The sequence below is a fragment of the Camelina sativa genome, chromosome 16 (genome assembly GCF_000633955.1).
Source record: "Camelina sativa cultivar DH55 chromosome 16, Cs, whole genome shotgun sequence".
Taxonomy (NCBI): Eukaryota; Viridiplantae; Streptophyta; class Magnoliopsida; order Brassicales; family Brassicaceae; genus Camelina; species Camelina sativa.
The window spans coordinates 19,776,607-19,795,993 of NC_025700.1; the positions used below are offsets into that span (position 1 = coordinate 19,776,607).

At 36.4% G+C, this 19,387-nt stretch overlaps 6 protein-coding genes across 7 annotated transcripts in view; 1 reads left to right on the forward strand and 5 right to left on the reverse strand.

Annotated features, from left to right (window-relative positions):
• Window positions 1-2,859, reverse strand: part of LOC104751348 (hydroxyproline O-galactosyltransferase GALT5) — a 4,206-nt gene extending 1,347 nt beyond the window's left edge. Inside the window, exons 1-7 of one of the 2 annotated variants that reach the window (XM_010473267.2) lie at window positions 1,776-2,858; window positions 1,418-1,650; window positions 992-1,282; window positions 714-842; window positions 439-612; window positions 182-289; window positions 13-89 (exon numbers count right to left, since the gene is read on the reverse strand). In XM_010473267.2, coding sequence (XP_010471569.1) covers window positions 13-89; window positions 182-289; window positions 439-612; window positions 714-842; window positions 992-1,282; window positions 1,418-1,650; window positions 1,776-2,634 — 1,871 coding nt within the window. In that variant the 5' untranslated portion in view covers window positions 2,635-2,858. Of the gene's footprint in view, window positions 1-12; window positions 90-181; window positions 290-438; window positions 613-713; window positions 843-991; window positions 1,283-1,417; window positions 1,651-1,775 lie in introns of both variants that reach the window. The other variant, XM_010473268.2, reaches the window with a different exon arrangement.
• Window positions 8,485-12,617, forward strand: LOC104751349 (putative boron transporter 5). The gene is made up of 14 exons (XM_010473269.2): window positions 8,485-8,600; window positions 9,156-9,311; window positions 9,408-9,490; window positions 9,604-9,796; window positions 9,887-10,025; window positions 10,106-10,271; window positions 10,359-10,525; window positions 10,603-10,776; window positions 10,862-10,957; window positions 11,037-11,153; window positions 11,239-11,576; window positions 11,664-11,943; window positions 12,069-12,188; window positions 12,293-12,617. Exons 2-14 carry the CDS (start codon window positions 9,193-9,195, stop codon window positions 12,350-12,352), a joined length of 2,052 nt encoding a protein of 683 aa, XP_010471571.1. The 5' UTR covers window positions 8,485-8,600; window positions 9,156-9,192; the 3' UTR covers window positions 12,353-12,617.
• Window positions 12,925-13,736, reverse strand: LOC104751350 (germin-like protein subfamily T member 3). Its single transcript, XM_010473271.2, has one exon. It carries the CDS (start codon window positions 13,679-13,681, stop codon window positions 13,001-13,003), a length of 681 nt encoding a protein of 226 aa, XP_010471573.1. The 5' UTR covers window positions 13,682-13,736; the 3' UTR covers window positions 12,925-13,000.
• LOC104751352 (probable myosin-binding protein 6) lies at window positions 14,235-16,032 on the reverse strand (the record flags this gene model as incomplete). Its single annotated transcript, XM_010473273.1, has 2 exons — window positions 14,235-14,593; window positions 14,697-16,032. Coding segments are annotated over 2 exons (1,542 nt in total), but the record flags the coding sequence as incomplete, so codon positions are not given.
• On the reverse strand, window positions 16,029-18,320 carry LOC104751351 (probable myosin-binding protein 6). The gene is made up of 2 exons (XM_010473272.1): window positions 16,431-18,320; window positions 16,029-16,328 (listed from the first exon to the last, which is right to left on the reverse strand). The coding sequence occupies exons 1-2, from the start codon at window positions 17,872-17,874 to the stop codon at window positions 16,123-16,125; spliced, it is 1,650 nt and encodes a 549-aa protein (XP_010471574.1). The 5' UTR covers window positions 17,875-18,320; the 3' UTR covers window positions 16,029-16,122.
• LOC109129531 (probable myosin-binding protein 6) lies at window positions 18,575-19,318 on the reverse strand. Its single transcript, XM_019237805.1, has one exon. It carries the CDS (start codon window positions 19,316-19,318, stop codon window positions 18,575-18,577), a length of 744 nt encoding a protein of 247 aa, XP_019093350.1.

The window sequence follows — 19,387 nt, forward strand, 5'->3', positions numbered from 1 at the left end:
CTCAGACTGTGCCTGTAATCCACTGGGTTTGTTGTGTTCTTGAAATGCTCAACCCACATTCCAACACTCACGTCCTCCATCTTGAACAACTGGTGTATGTGAACAAATGACATTTTCAACAACAGAGAATGAGAAATGAAAAAGAAGATGTATAATTGGTTTGATTCCCTCGTCTGCTTACCCGTAATTTATGTCTCTCAAACTCTTCTACAATGAAGCGCGCAATGTCAGAAGATAGAACATATCCAGGTCCATTTGCGTAGGGCGGGTAGTCCTCCTCTGGCCATTCCTGATATCACCCCCAATACGTACATGAATAATGAGTGAAAATCATCAAAGTATCCATAGAACTGACACACTAAAGAAGAGTTTACAAACAAACAATTAAAATCGTTACACTATTTCATGCAATATGCAGCATATAAAGGTTGAATTTACCTCGTATGTGACTGCCCATTTACCACCACGGAGAGGTTTGTGGTAATAATTCATGTTACCAATGTACAGGCTTCTACCTTCGGGTACCTTTTTCACTTCATTAATCACAGCACCAAGTTTTACAAATGTATCATCGTCACACTTCATTATGTTCTTTGCAGAAAATGCAAGAGCCTGCACCAATCAAAGTCAATTTTCAACAATCAACTCCACAGAAACACTAAATCAAGAACGATTCTGCAGAAGCACGACCTATATAAAATCTGATAACTCACTCCGTGTTCACATATGGCAACAGTTTTTAGCACGACAAGATCATAGCTATCCATGTAAGGAACAAGTACAATGTCCCCAAAATACTCTGCTTCTTTCTTCAATTCCACATTCACCTCCTTTCTCCCATGCTGTAAAATGCACATCACGCAAAAAAAAAACATTAATGTTCCCCACTGTCTCCAACTCTACTTTATTTATATGTCACGGTTGCATTTTGTTGAACACTCTAGTAAAATTTGCTTTCATGACTTGCTGAAAAATGTAAAATCCAACTTACCAGCGCCACAAAGAAACGAGCAACAACTTTTGCAGATGTAATAAGAACATGCTGCATCCAGGATTTCCTCACGGCCATCCGCTCAGAGAAATGATTGCCTGCGGAAAGGATGCCGATAAAGAGCTCCACAGGCCCATCGGGAACTACAGGGGCCTGCCATCTCTTTGACAACTCGAGATGCCTTTGGGGAGCAAAGCTAGGATGTGATGTTGGCAGAGAGGCAACAAAAACAGAATGAACATCAATGTCTCCATTTACGGTTAGTCCTGTTGCATCCTCGAGGGTGAAACCCTATTATACAAATACAAAAGAAAAAGTTTTCAAAACAAACTAACTAACCACTCTACGATCTGCACTATTATGTATCACATGATAACCATTTATCTGAACACAATAATGTAGAACAGGATTAGGATATATACTCACAGTGCGATAAGGGAAAGATGTAACATGCTTTCCATCAACATTGATATGGTAACCCTCTAAACCGGCGCTAAGAGTTAGAACAAACAGCTTCTCTTCTACAAAAGGAAACGGCCATTCTACTTTAACCCTTTTTCTCCTTCCTATAAGTCTATTTAACCACCATCTTGCCCTCGACCCTTCTGAGTAGTTATCATCATCACGGATCCACTTCTCACACTTGACATGACTATCAACTGTAGTAGCCACACTAAAGTATTACTCAACAGGTGACAAAATCCATAACTTTCAACATATATCATTTCCTAGCTTCTAATGGATCACAAACCGAATACCAATTAAACAAAAGAAAAGACCTCACCAGTCTCTTCCTCATCTCTTGACTTCCACCCTTCGCATCGTTGTGCAGGTCCCCATTGCATCCTATAGCAACTGTTCTGCTCAATCACAGGTTTTTTGCTCCAATCTCCCTTAAGCCTGGGATTGAAATGCAGAATCCGAGGAGGATCCTCTCCTTCAACAGTCTTTAAACCTTGTAGCTCTATCACAAACTGGGACACCAACTTAGACCAATCTCCATCCTTGGGATGGCTTTTCCTTGGCCTTCCCACTAAGGTTATATGCGAACCCAACGTCAAACCACACGGCAGCTCCATCAGTTTGTTCTCCCGGTTCATAAATTCCGACCCGGTTAACGAAACCGAATGTGGACATGAATCAGATTTGTTCTTCTCAGGCTTCTCCACTAGCTTCTCAAGCCTTCCTGATTCGAGCTCCTTCCATAGCTTTCGACCTAGCTGCCAAGCTTCCTTGGCTGACTTGTGAAGCTCCACTGACCCGTCTTTGCTACTCGGGTCGAAAGTTTCCGAATCAAATCTCAAGCTTGAGAGCAGACCACGGTGATGCTCACGGACCTTGTTCTGGTCCGTCCGGTTAACAATGGTGGAGTCCGAATTAGGGTACGAAACTGGCTTCAACGAAGGAGGATTAGGGATTGAGACGACTAGGGGCTCTTGCTCGCTCTCGAGTCGAGAAAGAGATTCAATGGAGATGGAGCTGCTGGACCAGGATTTGAAAACGAGAGGTATCTCTACTGAGACAATAAGCAGATAGAGAAACCCAATTGCCATTATTACACGAATCGATCTCTGCTTCCATAGTGAAGAGAACAGATCAATCTTGTCGATTTTTTCCACTTTTGACAATTTGGGTTTTTTCATTTCTCTTTCTTTCCTTTGTTATTTTTCTTAGGATCCAAGCAAAGGAATTGAATTTTTTTATTATAAAAACCTAACTTTGTACGAAGGGGGATTCGATAATGGTAGAAAGCTCGTGAATTTTGTTGACGGGAGCAAACGAAAATAAGCAGAGGATGATTGAAGAGAGAGCTGAAGAAGAAGAGATCTTGATTCTTCTTGAGATACATACAACAACGCTAAAGTGGAACTTTTTGAGGCGTATGTTAGTAGATATATTTTTCTTTTTTTACTAGTAGTATTTATTTTTTTCTTTTTTTTTTTGTTGTTAAATAACTGTCCTGCAGAATATAATCATAAATTCTGAAATCTTCATAATACTATAGTATATCTACAAATAAAGATTCTTTCGAGTTTCGATGGACACAACACAATTGTGTTACACAAAAAAAAAAANAAAAAAAAAAAAAAAAAAATCGAAAACTGGTGTATTTGTTGACACATGTGAGTATGCGTATTGTGTAACATAAGCCCATGTCTCAAAGGCACTTATATTATACTTTACCTGAGCCAAAAAATAAATACTATCGTGTCAAGTTGATGCGCCATTAGGAAATTTTGGTGGCTGGACTTGTTAAAAATTCTTTATGTATGGGCTCTCTCTCACCCATGCATCTCTATCTTCAATGGGCTTGCAGAAGTAGACAGACATAAGAATAAGACATCCAATTTATGAAGTGCTTGTTATTACAGTCAGAAATTAGGAACTAAAGNAAAAAAAAAAAAAAAAAAAAAAAAAAAAAAAAAAAAAAAAAAAAACTACCTCAGGTCATACTACTCATAATTAAGAAACACGAAAAAAGGTTAAGCAAGGCTTATATTCAATGCTACTGACACATGATAATTTCGTAAACACATCAACCTCAACATTGAAACTGGTATTGACACATCAATTAAAAAAATATCTAATAAAATTAAAAAATTAATACAAATGAGCTCTAATTTTGTTTATATGTCACCATTCTAATTATTTAAAAAATCTAGAGCAGAGAAGAGGCTCTTATTTTTGATCACCGTTCGACATATTTTGTCAGTTTTTATGTTCGGATGAAGTCCAGTATCGCTGTAAACATGGCTTTTTCGTTGCCGTGTTCTTCTCGTGATTCCAGCTAACTGTTCAATACTTAGCATCCGGTCTATCTGGTTCTTTCACAGGAATCGGTGCTCGGACGGCAAAGGATGAAGTCGGTTCGCTTTAGACTACTCATCTGACACGTGTATTGGTCTTTCTCCAATCGTTGACATGTGGTTTGAGATCGAGACAAAATCTAATTTCTTCTTCTGTGGGAAACCACTGTTGGCCTATTTGGGCCTGAACCTATTCTGTAATATTGCACTTTGAAAGGGTTTTCTTTAGCCTATGTATGCCTTGATATGTTTAATACAATATATTCCTCTTAGTAATGTTAATATGGGTTTCGAAACCCATTTAAATAAACGGGCCGGTTATACAAAATTCTGCCCATTTTATCTCATTTATTTAAAAATATTAAATGGATTTAAATTGGGTAGTCCAATTAACAACATGTTCGATAAATGAGTTTACCCATTAATTAATGGGTACCTTTTATGTTTATTATTATTTTTTTTTTTGCTGAAAGTTGTCGTCTTCTATGATCCTCGAAGAAGGCGAGTTTTGAAAAATTAGTTGATGGGTTGTGTTAATTAGTTTGTATTGACTTGATTCACGATCCTCTGTTTTCATGCTGATAAATGTGTTACCTTTAGGGTTTTTTTCCTAAGTTGGAACTTGTTCAGCTTGCTATGGTTTGTTACGGATTCTACTTGTGCATTCCCTTTATTTTTTTGTGTTATTAGTGAACAATGATGAGATTTTTAGTTAGGTTTTGGCGTTTATTCCTCCGTTAGTTTTGTCATTCTTTGGTGAAGAAGCTATCACATAGCCACAAACTATATGTTTGACATAAGTTTGATTTAGCCACAAACTCATCTTATTGAAGAAGCAATCATCTGATTCAAACACCAGTTCATAGGGTCAAGACTCAAGAGTCACTCATAGCAAAACATTATTCATGGCTATAAAAATTGTTTTTTTTTTGCTTTGTTATTGAGATATATGTTTTCTGCTACTGATGTATTAGACTGGTGGTGTTATGAAAGTATGTTGTCTTTAATTACTTCAGGTTCAAAATGATTTTTAAGAAAATAATATTCAGTTTATATGAGTTCATATGGGCAAAACTAAATGGAATTATGGTTTAAGACATATTTAAATGGGCAAAACTAAATGGGGTTTAAACTTAATGGGTTTATATGGTTGAAAGTTAAATTTCTTCTTGTGAAAAAAAAAAGGAACTGAATTGTGAGGTTTGTTGGATTGTTGGTTTCTTGTTCACAAAGTTCTGATTTCAGTATTCTTCCTCCTCTATTTCTCTCTCTATTCTAATTCCGGCTAATCAAATAAGAGATCATCGCCTTTTTCTCTACGAAACACAAATCGCTAAAAAAATCAGCCAACGGCACCAGCGAATTATAGAATTGTGATATGACATGCAAAAACTCAACCGGAAAAAAACTAGAATGCATCGAAGTTGCTATTATTTCCCATTACTCCCCTCTGACTAAATAAATTTTGAATAATTCTTGGGTTCACTCCTAAAGTGAACCCCTTTGTTCACTTCTCATTATTTTAGCCAATAAGAATCTGACATGTCATAATGCATTTAAGAACCTATTCATTCACCTTATTATAAAATAAGGAAACAAAATCTGTAAAATTAAAAACTTAAACCGCTTATTTATAAACTCAAACCGATATATAATTTCATTCTAATTGTAAAATCTAAACCCTAACCATCTCATTTGTAAACCCAAACTGACATATAATTTCATTCTAATTATTAAATCTAAACCCTAACAATCTCATTTGTAAACCCAAACCGACATATACTTTCGTTTTAATGGTAAAATCTAAACCCTAACCACTTCATTTGTAAATCCAAACCGACATATAATTTCGTTTTAATTGTAAAATCTAAACCATAACCATCTCATTTGTAAACCCAAACCGACATTTAATTTTGTTTGAATTGTAAAATCTAAACCCTAATTATCTTATTTGTAAACCCAAACCGATACATCATTTCATTCTATAATTGTAAAAACTAAATCAAACCAATATTTAATTTTCCTTAAAAAAATTATACATAATATGTTTCCTTAATCTGTTTTGCTTTTTAATATAATTTTGATTTATTCTTTTAAATAAAATAATGTATAGAAGATTATGATTAGTTGAAAAGAAAGAAGTGAACAAAAAGGTTCACCCTAAGAGTGAACCTACGTATTTTCCATAAGTTTTTAGGAAAACATAAAACTTACAAGGATTCATTGATTCAAGAGTGAACCTAACAAACTCAATGCTAAAATAACCTCCAAACTAATAATTCACTTGACAAATTGATCAACAAGTAAAATCTAAAAACAATCCTGCAATATAGCACGGATAATAACCTAGTTAAGTCATAACATCAAAACTAAATCCTTTATAACTTGAGATTTTAAAATAGTTGTTGAAATGGCCTCTACAGGAATAGATTTGGACAACGAAGTGAGGATTCAGCAGTTACGTCACACGTCCAACTAATCATAATTTTATCTTAGGTAACGACATTTTTTGTTTAAGGATTTACTTTGTCCTTCTGATTGAGATAATATTAATAACATTTTTTCGGTTGCATTATAAAGTGTATGACTACAATATGATTGCGATGTACTGATGTTTGCGTGTTTGACTCTATGATTCGTCGATTATAAAATGATACTCTCATCGGTACGGCGTTTGTTTATTATGATCTACCACTACGTACTAACCCATGTGCATGTAATTATATCACTTAATGATTTCACTGTTCTCATAATTGTTTTTGTCAATTCTTATAATTCATGTTTGCTATTTTTTTTTCAAAAATGATATGATCCACCACCCATATGCATATCTAATTATCCAACTAAATTATTTCATTATTCAAATCTTATAGTTTGAAATATTGTTTGCTTAAATTTTATAGAATGCGAAAACTTTACGCAGATCTAGATACGGGTTAAAATTAAAAACCATAAAATCATGATTTTCAAAAATCATAATCTACCATCCACAATTCCACACACACGTCTATAACGATTGTGTACACATAATCAGTTTTCGATTGTGGTTCATCATTTTTTCCAATTCTTCTAAACTAGTTTGAAATTGTTGTAATTTCTATCTTTATGGTGATTATTGATGATAGATATAGCCAACAAGAAAATAATATAAAACGGAGGACAAAGATGATATATATATATATATATCAAATTGTTAGTAGGTAAAGTTTATGGAAGATGTTAGATTACTATTTAGTATTGTATATCTATTTAATTTGTATAATATCTTACTTAATGATGTAAGCTAATAGCAGAAGATTTTTAAAAAAGAAAAAGATTGTTGCAAGTTTATTAATTTAATTTTTAATATATATGACGTATTAAGCAGTGCATATTTGTTTACTAATCTGGTACACAGGACACAACAAAAGAGGATGATTAAGCTTTTTATGAGCAGAAGGAAAAATGGCAATTGATTTGATGAACAGAAGCATAAGCAATAGCTGGCGGCTGATATGATATCAAATATGATATGATAGGAACCATAGGTCCACAGCATATGCATATCCTATCATATGATAGTATTGCAGATCAAATTACAGATGATTTAAAAATATATATATATATACAGATGATTTCTTCGTCTTAAAGTTAAGCCAAAATTATGTGTATGTCAGGAAATATTTTTTGATTGTTTATGATATTCGTACAGACCATAATAATTTATTGACTATATGATAAATAGTAGATCAGAATGTATATGATATTCGGTTTTCTCTTCTTCTTAAAATAAACCTAACATTATGTGTATGTCAAGATATTCATACCACCATATAATAATGTATCCGGTACTTTAGAAAATTTTGAGACGACGTGCTAGAAATTATACAAACTTTTAAAGTAATTCAGATAAAGCTTTAAGGAGAATTTTGATGTTTTAATTAGTCACTTAACTAAAAAAAAACTGTTTTCCTTTAACAAAAAAAAAGTGTTTTCATAAATTTTTAAAAATTGTCAAAGTAAGCATATGTTCCATTTGTTCCTTTTTTTTACTGATAAATTTTAAACTTTAAAATAAATAATTGAATACTATTAGCTTAAAGTTAAAGAAATATGTGAATTAAAAAATATATATTTAGAATCAATTTTAAATATGTCTTTTCCGAGTACCCGATAAAATAAAAATGATATACGACAAAATTAGTATGCTCCGACGCCATGATGATCCATATAAATCGGAAAAATAGTCAAAAGTTGGTTTATAAAAAATACAGTGTATATAAAAACAAAAAAAAATAGATCAATAGAAACATTAAGAGTAATTAGTAAAATATATTTAACCCCACTTCAAATCCTTGCTCTTATATCCCACTTCTCCAATATTCTTTTTTTTTCTTCAGTTTTGACTAGTACATTAATTACTTCGGTGCCTTCTAAAAACACAAAGCAAGGATTAGTCTAAATTGTGGTTGAATAAAAAAATATCTTTCGGCTGTCAATTCAACAGTGTACCCTTTTTTCCTTTCCGCGGCTGTCAACAGTACACTGTACATGTAAGAAGAGCCATTAAATCTCAATCTTTTTTCCTAGGAAAATCAACTTGACGATATATAGACAGTCCATCATTTATAAGGTGACACGTGTCACCAAACGACGTGTATATTTTTTAATCAAATGACCGTTGCCTTTGACCTTACTCTACTTTTACAAAATCGTATCTTCGTCCAAAGCCTTACAATACATATCGCTGCTACACACTACGCTCTACGCAGCAATTACTTCAGCTCCCGTGATTCTCCTCGCTAACTCTTCCGTCACATTTTGTATGTTATTGCATGTCAAGTCTTTCTTTTATCTGATTTTTTTCTCTGTGAAGGTAGCTAGATGTCAAAAGAATATGAAACTGCTAATTTCGATATTAAAAACCTATATATATTATTATTATATATAAAAAAATTGTTTCATCTTCCTCGTTGTGGATCTAGATTAGATGTACGACGACGCATCTTAAATTCTTAATCACTGTCACTGGAGTTTAATTGAATTGAAAGTATTAGATTATTTTTTTCTTTTTTTTTTTGTTGGTACATCTACAACTTCAGATTTATCCTTGTCATAAAAAGAAAATTCTCATGATTTATTTCCTTATTTTGTGCATTGTCATGTTTCTCTAACTGTGTGTGAGATAGATAGATAAAGAACACTCTCCTTTTACTATTCTCAGATAGAAGGCAAAAAGAAAATGGGCTTTGCTGCTTTTAGTAGCCACCCATAAATGAAATTTTAATTAAAAAAGCTATGAAGTTTATTCTCGATATGTTTTCCACAATATTTAGCTTACTTTTTGAGTGGACCTAAGGCTAATAAAATCTGAACAGACGAACGCGTTTGTTGAGCCTTCAAGTGATTTGGGATATGGAGGAAGAAAGAGTGAAAGGCTCAAAGAAGCCATTTCGAGGTATCGTAGGAGATCTCAGAGGAAGAGCCTTGTGTTACAAGCAAGATTGGGTCGCTGGTCTTCGTTCTGGTTTCCGGTACCTTCATAACACTCAAGTATTATATTCTGACCATTAAGTCAAAAAAAAAGGAACACACGTTGTGATTTTTTTTGTTTGGTGAGGTTTTCGCAGGATATTAGCACCGACAACATATATTTTCTTCGCCTCTGCCCTTCCTGTTATCGCCTTTGGCGAGCAACTCAGCCACGACACAGGTCTTTTTTTCTCAATGTCCGATTTTTTTTTTTTTCTCTCTCACGGTTTATATGGGTTTTAGAGTTTCACACGTATTTTTTATATTGTTTTCTCATATTTTGGGGAATTATAGAGGGATCATTGAGCACAGTGGAAACGTTAGCTTCAACAGCCTTATGTGGAGTGATACACTCAATATTGGGAGGACAACCATTGTTAATACTTGGAGTTGCAGAACCAACTGTCTTAATGTACAAGTACTTGTACCACTTCGCTAAAGGAAGACCAGAACTGGGAAAAGAACTCTACTTACCTTGGGTTGCTTGGTAATTACTCCAAAACCCTGAATCCTTTTCTTTTTTTTTTTAATAAATGTTTTCCTGTAAAGTTATGGTTTGCTGGCTGTTAAATGGTAGGGTTTGTGTGTGGACGGCTTTGTTACTGTTCCTAATGGCGATATTCAACGTGGCTTATATCATCAACCGGTTCACGAGGATCGCTGGTGAGCTGTTTGGTATGTTGATCGCCGTTCTGTTCCTTCAACAAACCATAAAGGTATATCATCATTACCAAAAAGCTCAACCACTATGATAAGTCAAAAGTTGTTATATAAATGTTTTAAATGAAATTGGTAGGGAATGGTGAGCGAATTTAGGATTCCAAAAGGTGAAGACTCGAAACTCGAAAAGTATCAGTTTGAGTGGCTCTACACAAACGGACTTCTAGGTCTTATTTTCACCGTCGGCCTTGTCTACACCGCTTTGAAGAGCAGAAAAGCAAGGTCTTGGCGATATGGAACAGGTAAGAGAGATTTATTCTCCTCTTTTCGTGGTCATTCATGTGTAGAAAAACAGCTACAAGGCCTTAAAAATATGAATCTTTGTGAAGGATGGTGCCGAAGCTTCATCGCAGACTATGGAGTTCCATTGATGATTGTGGTTTGGACAGCAATGTCTTTCGGTACGCCATCAAAACTACCCTCTGGTGTCCCGAGAAGACTCGTTAGTCCTCTTCCATGGGACTCTGTTTCTTTAACCCATTGGACTGTCATCAAGGTTACAAACACAACTACATTTTAATATCTTGGTTCATCATCCCAACCTCTTTACTGATCTGTCTTTGTTCTGTACAGGACATGGGGAAAGTCTCTGTGGTCTACATATTTGCGGCGTTTATACCAGCATTGATGATAGCAGGTCTCTACTTCTTTGACCACAGCGTTGTCTCGCAGCTCGCGCAGCAGAAGGAGTTCAACCTCAAGAACCCTTCTGCGTATCACTACGACATTCTCTTGTTAGGTTTCATGGTAACCAATCAAACTCTGTTTCTTTCTCTGCAAAGCTCACATTAACTCTCTGGTTAAAATCTCCAAAAGTTGTGTTGTTTCTTAGGTCTTGATCTGTGGATTGCTTGGTCTGCCTCCTTCCAACGGAGTCCTCCCACAATCTCCTATGCACACCAAAAGCCTTGCTGTTCTCAGACGACAGGTCTAATTAATACTCAGTTAATGAACACTCAAGATTCAGATTAAGCTGGTCTTGATGAAACTTGGTGGTTTCTATACAGTTAATGCGAAGGAAGATGGTGATGACAGCCAAAGAGAGCATTAGACAGAGAGCAACGTCCTCACAAGTGTACGAGGATATGCAACAAGTCTTCATAGAAATGGACAAAAGTCAACTTGTAAGCTAAGTAGCACTAGTTGTAGACTCATCATTATTCAATGATCCGGTTATCAAAATATAAGCTCATATTTTTAAAACAACAGGCTGAGAAAAACTTAACACTGGTAAATGAGCTGCAAGATCTGAAAGAGGCAGTGATGAAGAAGAACTACGATGGTGGAGATAGCAGCGACGAGAGTGGTTTCGATCCAGAGAAGCACCTTGACGCTTACTTACCTGTACGAGTCAACGAGCAGAGAGTGAGCAACCTGTTGCAATCATTGCTAGTGATAGGTGCAGTGTTTGCTATACCGGCTATTAAGCTCATACCAACTTCACTTCTCTGGGGGTATTTCGCTTACATGGCCATTGACAGCCTCCCAGACAATCAGTTCTTCGAGCGCACAGTGCTACTCTTTGTCCCACCAAGCAGGAGATTCAAGTGTGTGCTCTGAAAAATACTCTGTTTTTTTTTTTTTTTTTTTTCATATTTCCTTCAAAAGACTAATCATGTGATTATTGTTGTTAGGGTCTTGGAGGGAGCGCATGCGTCGTTCGTGGAGAAAGTACCATACAAGTCAATGGCTGCATTCACACTGTTTCAGATATTCTACTTTGGGCTGTGCTACGGAGTGACGTGGATTCCGGTGGCAGGAATCATGTTTCCGGTTCTTTTCTTCCTCTTGATAGCAATCAGACAGTACCTTCTCCCCAAGCTCTTTAAACCAGTCCATCTCCGAGAACTCGATGCCGCCGAGTATGAGGAGATCCCTGGAACTCCTAGAAACCCGCTTGAACTGTCTTTCAGGGTATGTCAGTAATGTCGTCTCTGTAATATTTATATTCTTGTCACTCAAGGCATCTAGAGTATTGTCAAAATATTGAGATTAACATGGCGAATTACTGCTGACGAGTACTTAACCTTGTTTAAAAGTCGACTAACTCCACGAGAGGCGTCCAAGAGTGCGATGCTGAGGTTCTAGACGAGTTAACGACGAGAAGAGGGGAGCTCAAAGTCCGTACGCTCGGTCATAACGAAGACAAAGGCCACCAGGTTTAATTCTTTTTTTCTTTTTTTTTTATAGAATATATAGATCGTTGAGTTGATGATATCTTAACTTTGTAAAAATAATTATATAAACTTGTGTTATTCTGCAGATTTATCCAAAGGAGATAGTAGAAGTAGAGGATGGGGACATGAGTACTTCGAGAGAGTGATCTATCAACGATAACGATCAAGACCATTTTTGCAAAGTGAAGATCATGATCGTGGTCATGTGCAAAACCTTAGTATTGTAGATCAAAAGTCAAAACACATATGATATATGGCTTTTATTTACCTAAACAAAACCTAAGATGATATGTTTGTCAAAATGTCAGTTTTGTTGTAATTTCAGTTACATCAACCTTTTGTGTTGGACCTGTTGGTTTAAAACTTTTTGTCTTGTTTTATAAACAAGCTCGAGAAATAAACTCGATAATAATTCATATAAGTATAGAAATATATTTTTTCATCCGTAATGATTATCATATTATGAATCATAACTTCGTTTTTATATACCAAGAAATTCAAAAAAATTATACTATTGGTTACCAAAATTCAAATTATTTAACTCCGTTGAGGAATTGAAATTTGAAAATGTTAAATAAATACAAATGTTATAAGAAAACGCGATTCATTGCTATATGTTTGTGAAGTAATTAAAACAAATTATTATGATAAAAATACGCAACTCAAACACGAGATTATTAAAATTATTGTTTTAAGTATACTGGTGCTTCTATAAAAAAATACCACGATTTCATTTATTCATTTAAGGAAACACATAAAAGATTACATTTTAGAGGGGAAATATAGAACATTTTTCAAGTAGTAAACTTTGTCCTGAGCATGTTGATTGTTTTACTATCCGCCTTAAACGCCTTCATCAATACTGCGTCTGGAATCGCGGGTTTGGTAGCGAACAAAGTGTGAGGCAGAACAACCTCGCTAGGCAAGTCGTCAGCAACCACCGTCAAGAGACGTGATTGCGTTTTCCCAACGTTCCCCTCGTAATGAATGAGTCCCGGAGGAATCACAAACATATCACCGGGTCCAATAACCTTCTGGTACAACGTATAGTTAGTCGTCAAGAACCCAACCAAGACCGAGCCTTCGATCACGACCCCTGCCTCTGTTGCACCTGTGTGAGAGTGAGGCGGGTTGTATCCTCCAGGGGCTATTTCAACGTTGTACATGGATATTCCCATAGTGTTTAGGCCTGGAAAGGTCATGAGATTAGCTGAATTAGCGGCAGTACCTTTTGGGTTCGAGGTGTTTAAAGGAGTGTTCAAGCCGGAATAAAAGAAGTCTTCAGAGGTGACTTGTAACTTGCAGGGGTAGCCACTGTTGGTTGGGGAAGCTTCGAGATCAGCTACACAGAAGTCTTGTAAGGGGTTACGGTTTATGGATGAGAGAGTAGGATTCGTGAAGAGAGTGATCATGACGAGTGTAAGGAGGATTATACCTCTGGAGAGGAAAGAAGAGATTTGTGAAATATGATCCATTACTTATTGCTAGTGGGTGAGGAGATGATGATTGATGATAAATTACGATGTTTATTGTTAGATTATATAGCGTTGGAAATTGGGTGTTTTTGGATCGACCCTATAGCTTGTTTGGATAAGAATAAGATGGGTTTAAGGGAAACACATGAAAGATCAAATCTTTATGAATGTTGGGTTCAAATGTGTGCAATTCTTTTATGGCTTCTATAATAAGGCAAAGCATATATGGCTAGGCTAAATAAGTTAGGTTCAAAATTAATCCTAACTCACTGAGACCTAGTGGTTAGAGCTATGATATTGGCTGAAACAAGTTAGGTACAAATTAAACCCTGACTCCTTGATTTAACATTTATACAAAATTAAATCTAAATACATTGCTTCTCCTTATTGAAATTAGCAATATGTTTAAGACAATAAAATTCAAAATGGTTAGCATTATGCAATATGTTAAATGTATCTAGATACAAATTCAAAATGGTATACCCTATTGAAAAGAAAAAGAAGACAAAAAAATTGAAGGAAAAATTCACATCTACATACGGACGGAAAAAAATTGCGTTTGAAACAAATCAGGTATGATCCACATAAAAAGGCTAGGTTCATGGAGCAAACTGAAAATTTTATTGAGAAAGAATCAAACAAATGTTTTAGAGTTAAGACAAGGCGTGGGTGATTGCTTGTTCTCTAAGAAACAATAAAAGATGTATTACAAGTCCATGGATTCTGAAGGCATAGCAACAAAACTACGAAGCATGTGCAAATTTTGAGATATCTGCAATAGAATTGCTTCTCCTTCACTAACATCCAAAACATTAGCAATATGTTTCAACAAATCACCATTTGATTGAAGAGCACTTAGCCTCTCTGTGATGTCTGAAAGCTCTTTTACAATCCCTTCTTTGCTTTCATTCCCTGACCAATTTCATCACAACAACACAAGATAAGAAAGGGTTTTTTTTTTGGGATCAGATTTAAACAACACAGAGTGATCAAACCTCATAGTAAAAAATCATACCTCTTTGTTCATGTTCAGAGACATCATTTTCTGTGGTAGACTCCTCTGACACTTTCATTTGTGATTTTGTAGACTCATTTTGATCGATGCTTTGGCCATTCTCCTCCTGATTTGAAGAACAGACCACCCAATCCGAGACTGGTTTAGTTGTATCTGCACTAGCATCGCCGTTTTGTTCAAGAAACTCTTCTCGTGCATCGTCTTCATCTGACAAACATCCATATTTCTCTCTGTAAGCCTCAAACTCAGCTTCAAGCTCCTTCATTTCGTCCTCCCTCTTCGCCAATTCACTACTCATAGACTGCAAAGCTTCTTGGTCATACTCTGCTTGTTCATCCATCATTCTTTGGTACTGCAAAGCCTCCATCTGAACAGCGGCTTTCTCAGCTTGAAGCCTCGTGATCATAGCCATCGCTTCGTTGGCTGCAACAGCTGAAGCACTTCTCTCTTCATCTAACTCCATATACAAATCAATGAGTGACTTCTTGTCCAAGCGAACCTCTTTCTTGAGCTGATGAAGGATGGATTCACCGTTTTGATCTGCCGTGTCCGAAGCATTCTCTGGCTTATCCAAAAGGGGTTTCTTTAGAGACCGAACGGACCATCGTGGACTGTTTTGCGCCGAATCAGACAGAGGGACCCCAAAAAACTTGTTACCTCCTCTTACAAAACTCGGTGTTCTGTCCATATCCAGATCCTTAAACTCAGATTCGTTTTCAGACTGTTTATTGTACGAAACCCTAGGTGAAGGAGCAGGGGCCAGGAAAGAGTTGTTCTTCGGAAACTTCTCAGATTTCATCTTTAATAATTCTCCACAACACGAACAATGTTCCTTCAAGCTATCACTTTTAAGGTTGTTGTTGTTGTTGTTAATCTTGTAATCCACAAGATTTTTTGTTGTCTGAACAAAATTGTCGTCTTTCTTGAACGCCAAGGGAAGTTCACGTTCATCGTCAATGAGAAGCTCGAGATCTTTGTGTAAGATTCCAATGAGAGACTTATAAGTATCACAGTCAGAGTCTTTCTCGGTGGCGAAAGAGAGAAGACATCCTTCACACATATGTTTGATCTCAGAGAGCTTCTTATGGACATGGCAATAAGCAAGAGAAGAGACTTTCTTCTTGTGAGAGTCGCAGATTGACTCGTTGTAATAAGATTGAGGGTCTCTAGGGACGAGAATGTGGTCGATCCTGGTGCAGAGAAGACAAGGAATGTTGAGTTCGAAGAATTTGGCGAATTGGTTTGAGAAAAAAGCGATAAGGCCATCGATGAAGAGGATGACGATGAGGCTCCATTCAAGAACAGTGTAGATGACGAAATNATGGAGCAAACTGAAAATTTTATTGAGAAAGAATCAAACAAATGTTTTAGAGTTAAGACAAGGCGTGGGTGATTGCTTGTTCTCTAAGAAACAATAAAAGATGTATTACAAGTCCATGGATTCTGAAGGCATAGCAACAAAACTACGAAGCATGTGCAAATTTTGAGATATCTGCAATAGAATTGCTTCTCCTTCACTAACATCCAAAACATCAGCAATATGTTTCAACAGATCACCATTTGACTGAAGAGCACTTAGCCTCTCTGTGATCTCTGAAAGCTCTTTCACTATCCCTTCTTTGCTTTCATTCCCTGACCAATTTCATCACAACAACACAAGATAAGAAAGGGTTTTTTTTTGGGATCAGATTTAAACAACACAGAGTGATCAAACCTCATAGTAAAAAATCGTACCTCTTTGTTCATGTTCAGAGATATCATTTTTTGCGGTAGACTCCTCTGACACTTTCATTTGTGATTTTGTAGACTCATTTTGATCGATGCTTTGGCCATCCTCTTCCTGATTTGAAGAATAGACCGCCAAATCCGAGACTGGTTTAGTTTCTTGGCAAGCATCATCTGCACTAGCATTACCGTTTTGTTCATGAACTTCTTCTCGTGCATCGTCTTCATCTGTCAAACATCCATATTTCTCTCTGTAAGCCTCAAATTCAGCTTCAAGATCCTTCATTTCGTCCTCCCTTTTCGCCAATTCACTACTCATAGACTGCAAAGCTTCTTGGTCATACTCTGCTTGTTCATCCATCATTCTTTGGTACTGCAAAGCCTCCATTTGAACAGCGGCTTTCTCGGCTTGAAGCCTCGTGATCATAGCCATCGCTTCGTTGGCTGCAACAGCTGAAGCACTTCTCTCTTCATCTAACTCCATATACAAATCAATGAGTGACTTCTTGTCCAAGCGAACCTCTTTCTTGAGCTGATGAAGGATGGATTCACCGTTTTGATCTGCCGTGTCCGAAGCATTCTCTGGCTTATCCAAAAGGGGTTTCTTTAGAGACCGAACGGACCATCGTGGACTGTTTTGCGCCGAATCAGACAGAGGGACCCCAAAAAACTTGTTACCTCCTCTTACAAAACTCGGTGTTCTGTCCATATCCAGATCCTTAAACTCAGATTCGTTTTCAGACTGTTTATTGTACGAAACCCTAGGTGAAGGAGCAGGGGCCAGGAAAGAGTTGTTCTTCGGAAACTTCTCAGATTTCATCTTTAATAATTCTCCACAACACGAACAATGTTCCTTCAAGCTATCACTTTTAAGGTTGTTGTTGTTGTTGTTAATCTTGTAATCCACAAGATTTTTTGTTGTCTGAACAAAATTGTCGTCTTTCTTGAACGCCAAGGGAAGTTCACGTTCATCGTCAATGAGAAGCTCGAGATCTTTGTGTAAGATTCCAATGAGAGACTTATAAGTATCACAGTCAGAGTCTTTCTCGGTGGCGAAAGAGAGAAGACATCCTTCACACATATGTTTGATCTCAGAGAGCTTCTTATGGACATGGCAATAAGCAAGAGAAGAGACTTTCTTCTTGTGAGAGTCGCAGATTGACTCGTTGTAATATGATTGAGGGTCTCCAGGGACGAGAATGTGGTCGATCCTGGTGCAGAGAAGACAAGGAATGTTGAGTTCGAAGAATTTGGCGAATTGGTTTGAGAAAAAGGCGATAAGGCCATCGATGAAGAGGATAACGATGAGGCTCCATTCAAGAACAGTGTAGATGACGAAATGAGGAAGAGATCCGAGTTCTTGTTCCACGAACTTCTTAAAAGAACGTTTAGACATGGTGGCTTGTAAAAGAAGAAACAAGAACAGGAAAAAACAGAGCAATTGTATAAACATATGAAATCAAGTTGGTTTAACAATCAACAAAAACAGAGATCATAATCTCTCTCTCTTATCTTTTGTGATTTGTGTTCCTATTTCTGGGTTTGGTAAGTCTAATACAGACTAGATTAGACTGGAATTTTGAGGAGAGAAAGTACCCAAAAATAAAGGATAATCTCAGATCTAAAATTGGCAAATTTAGAAATAATGTCAAGGCAAAGAGATAATGTCAAGGCAAAGAGATGTACCAAAAAAGAACTAATGTGATTCTTGTAATTTATCCCGCTTAGACGTGAGGAGAACTTTGTCGTTGACGATGAAACTAAATACAACCATACACGACGGAAACAGAGGACATGAAATATATATGAATGCTGTGTGATTGGTTGATTAATGAATGGGGATCATGTTCTTTTGATTGGAAGATTATTGCTTACGAAACAGGTAAATGTATACCTATTGAGTATATTTTCCTATTCTCTAGATATTACTAAATCTAGTATTTACTTTTATATATGTAAATATTGTACATAGTTATGTATTAATATGAGACTTTGTAATGATAATACAAAACTATGTACAAAATCTTATACAAAGATGATTACATATATAAAAGTAAATATAAAAGACAAAAGATCCCATATGAGATAAATGATTAGGGTTTCTCTTGGTTTTGAGTTGGAAGCTCACGGTAAAGTCAGAATTTAACAAATACCTAATCATCCCACACTAAAATATAAGTATAAAAAGAGAATCTGGATTTTGATGGGAAAAGAATAAGCTCCACTATAATGGAAGTGACCAATAAAATGTNTTCGTTGGCTGCAACAGCTGAAGCACTTCTCTCTTCATCTAACTCCATATACAAATCAATGAGTGACTTCTTGTCCAAGCGAACCTCTTTCTTGAGCTGATGAAGGATGGATTCACCGTTTTGATCTGCCGTGTCCGAAGCATTCTCTGGCTTATCCAAAAGGGGTTTCTTTAGAGACCGAACGGACCATCGTGGACTGTTTTGCGCCGAATCAGACAGAGGGACCCCAAAAAACTTGTTACCTCCTCTTACAAAACTCGGTGTTCTGTCCATATCCAGATCCTTAAACTCAGATTCGTTTTCAGACTGTTTATTGTACGAAACCCTAGGTGAAGGAGCAGGGGCCAGGAAAGAGTTGTTCTTCGGAAACTTCTCAGATTTCATCTTTAATAATTCTCCACAACACGAACAATGTTCCTTCAAGCTATCACTTTTAAGGTTGTTGTTGTTGTTGTTAATCTTGTAATCCACAAGATTTTTTGTTGTCTGAACAAAATTGTCGTCTTTCTTGAACGCCAAGGGAAGTTCACGTTCATCGTCAATGAGAAGCTCGAGATCTTTGTGTAAGATTCCAATGAGAGACTTATAAGTATCACAGTCAGAGTCTTTCTCGGTGGCGAAAGAGAGAAGACATCCTTCACACATATGTTTGATCTCAGAGAGCTTCTTATGGACATGGCAATAAGCAAGAGAAGAGACTTTCTTCTTGTGAGA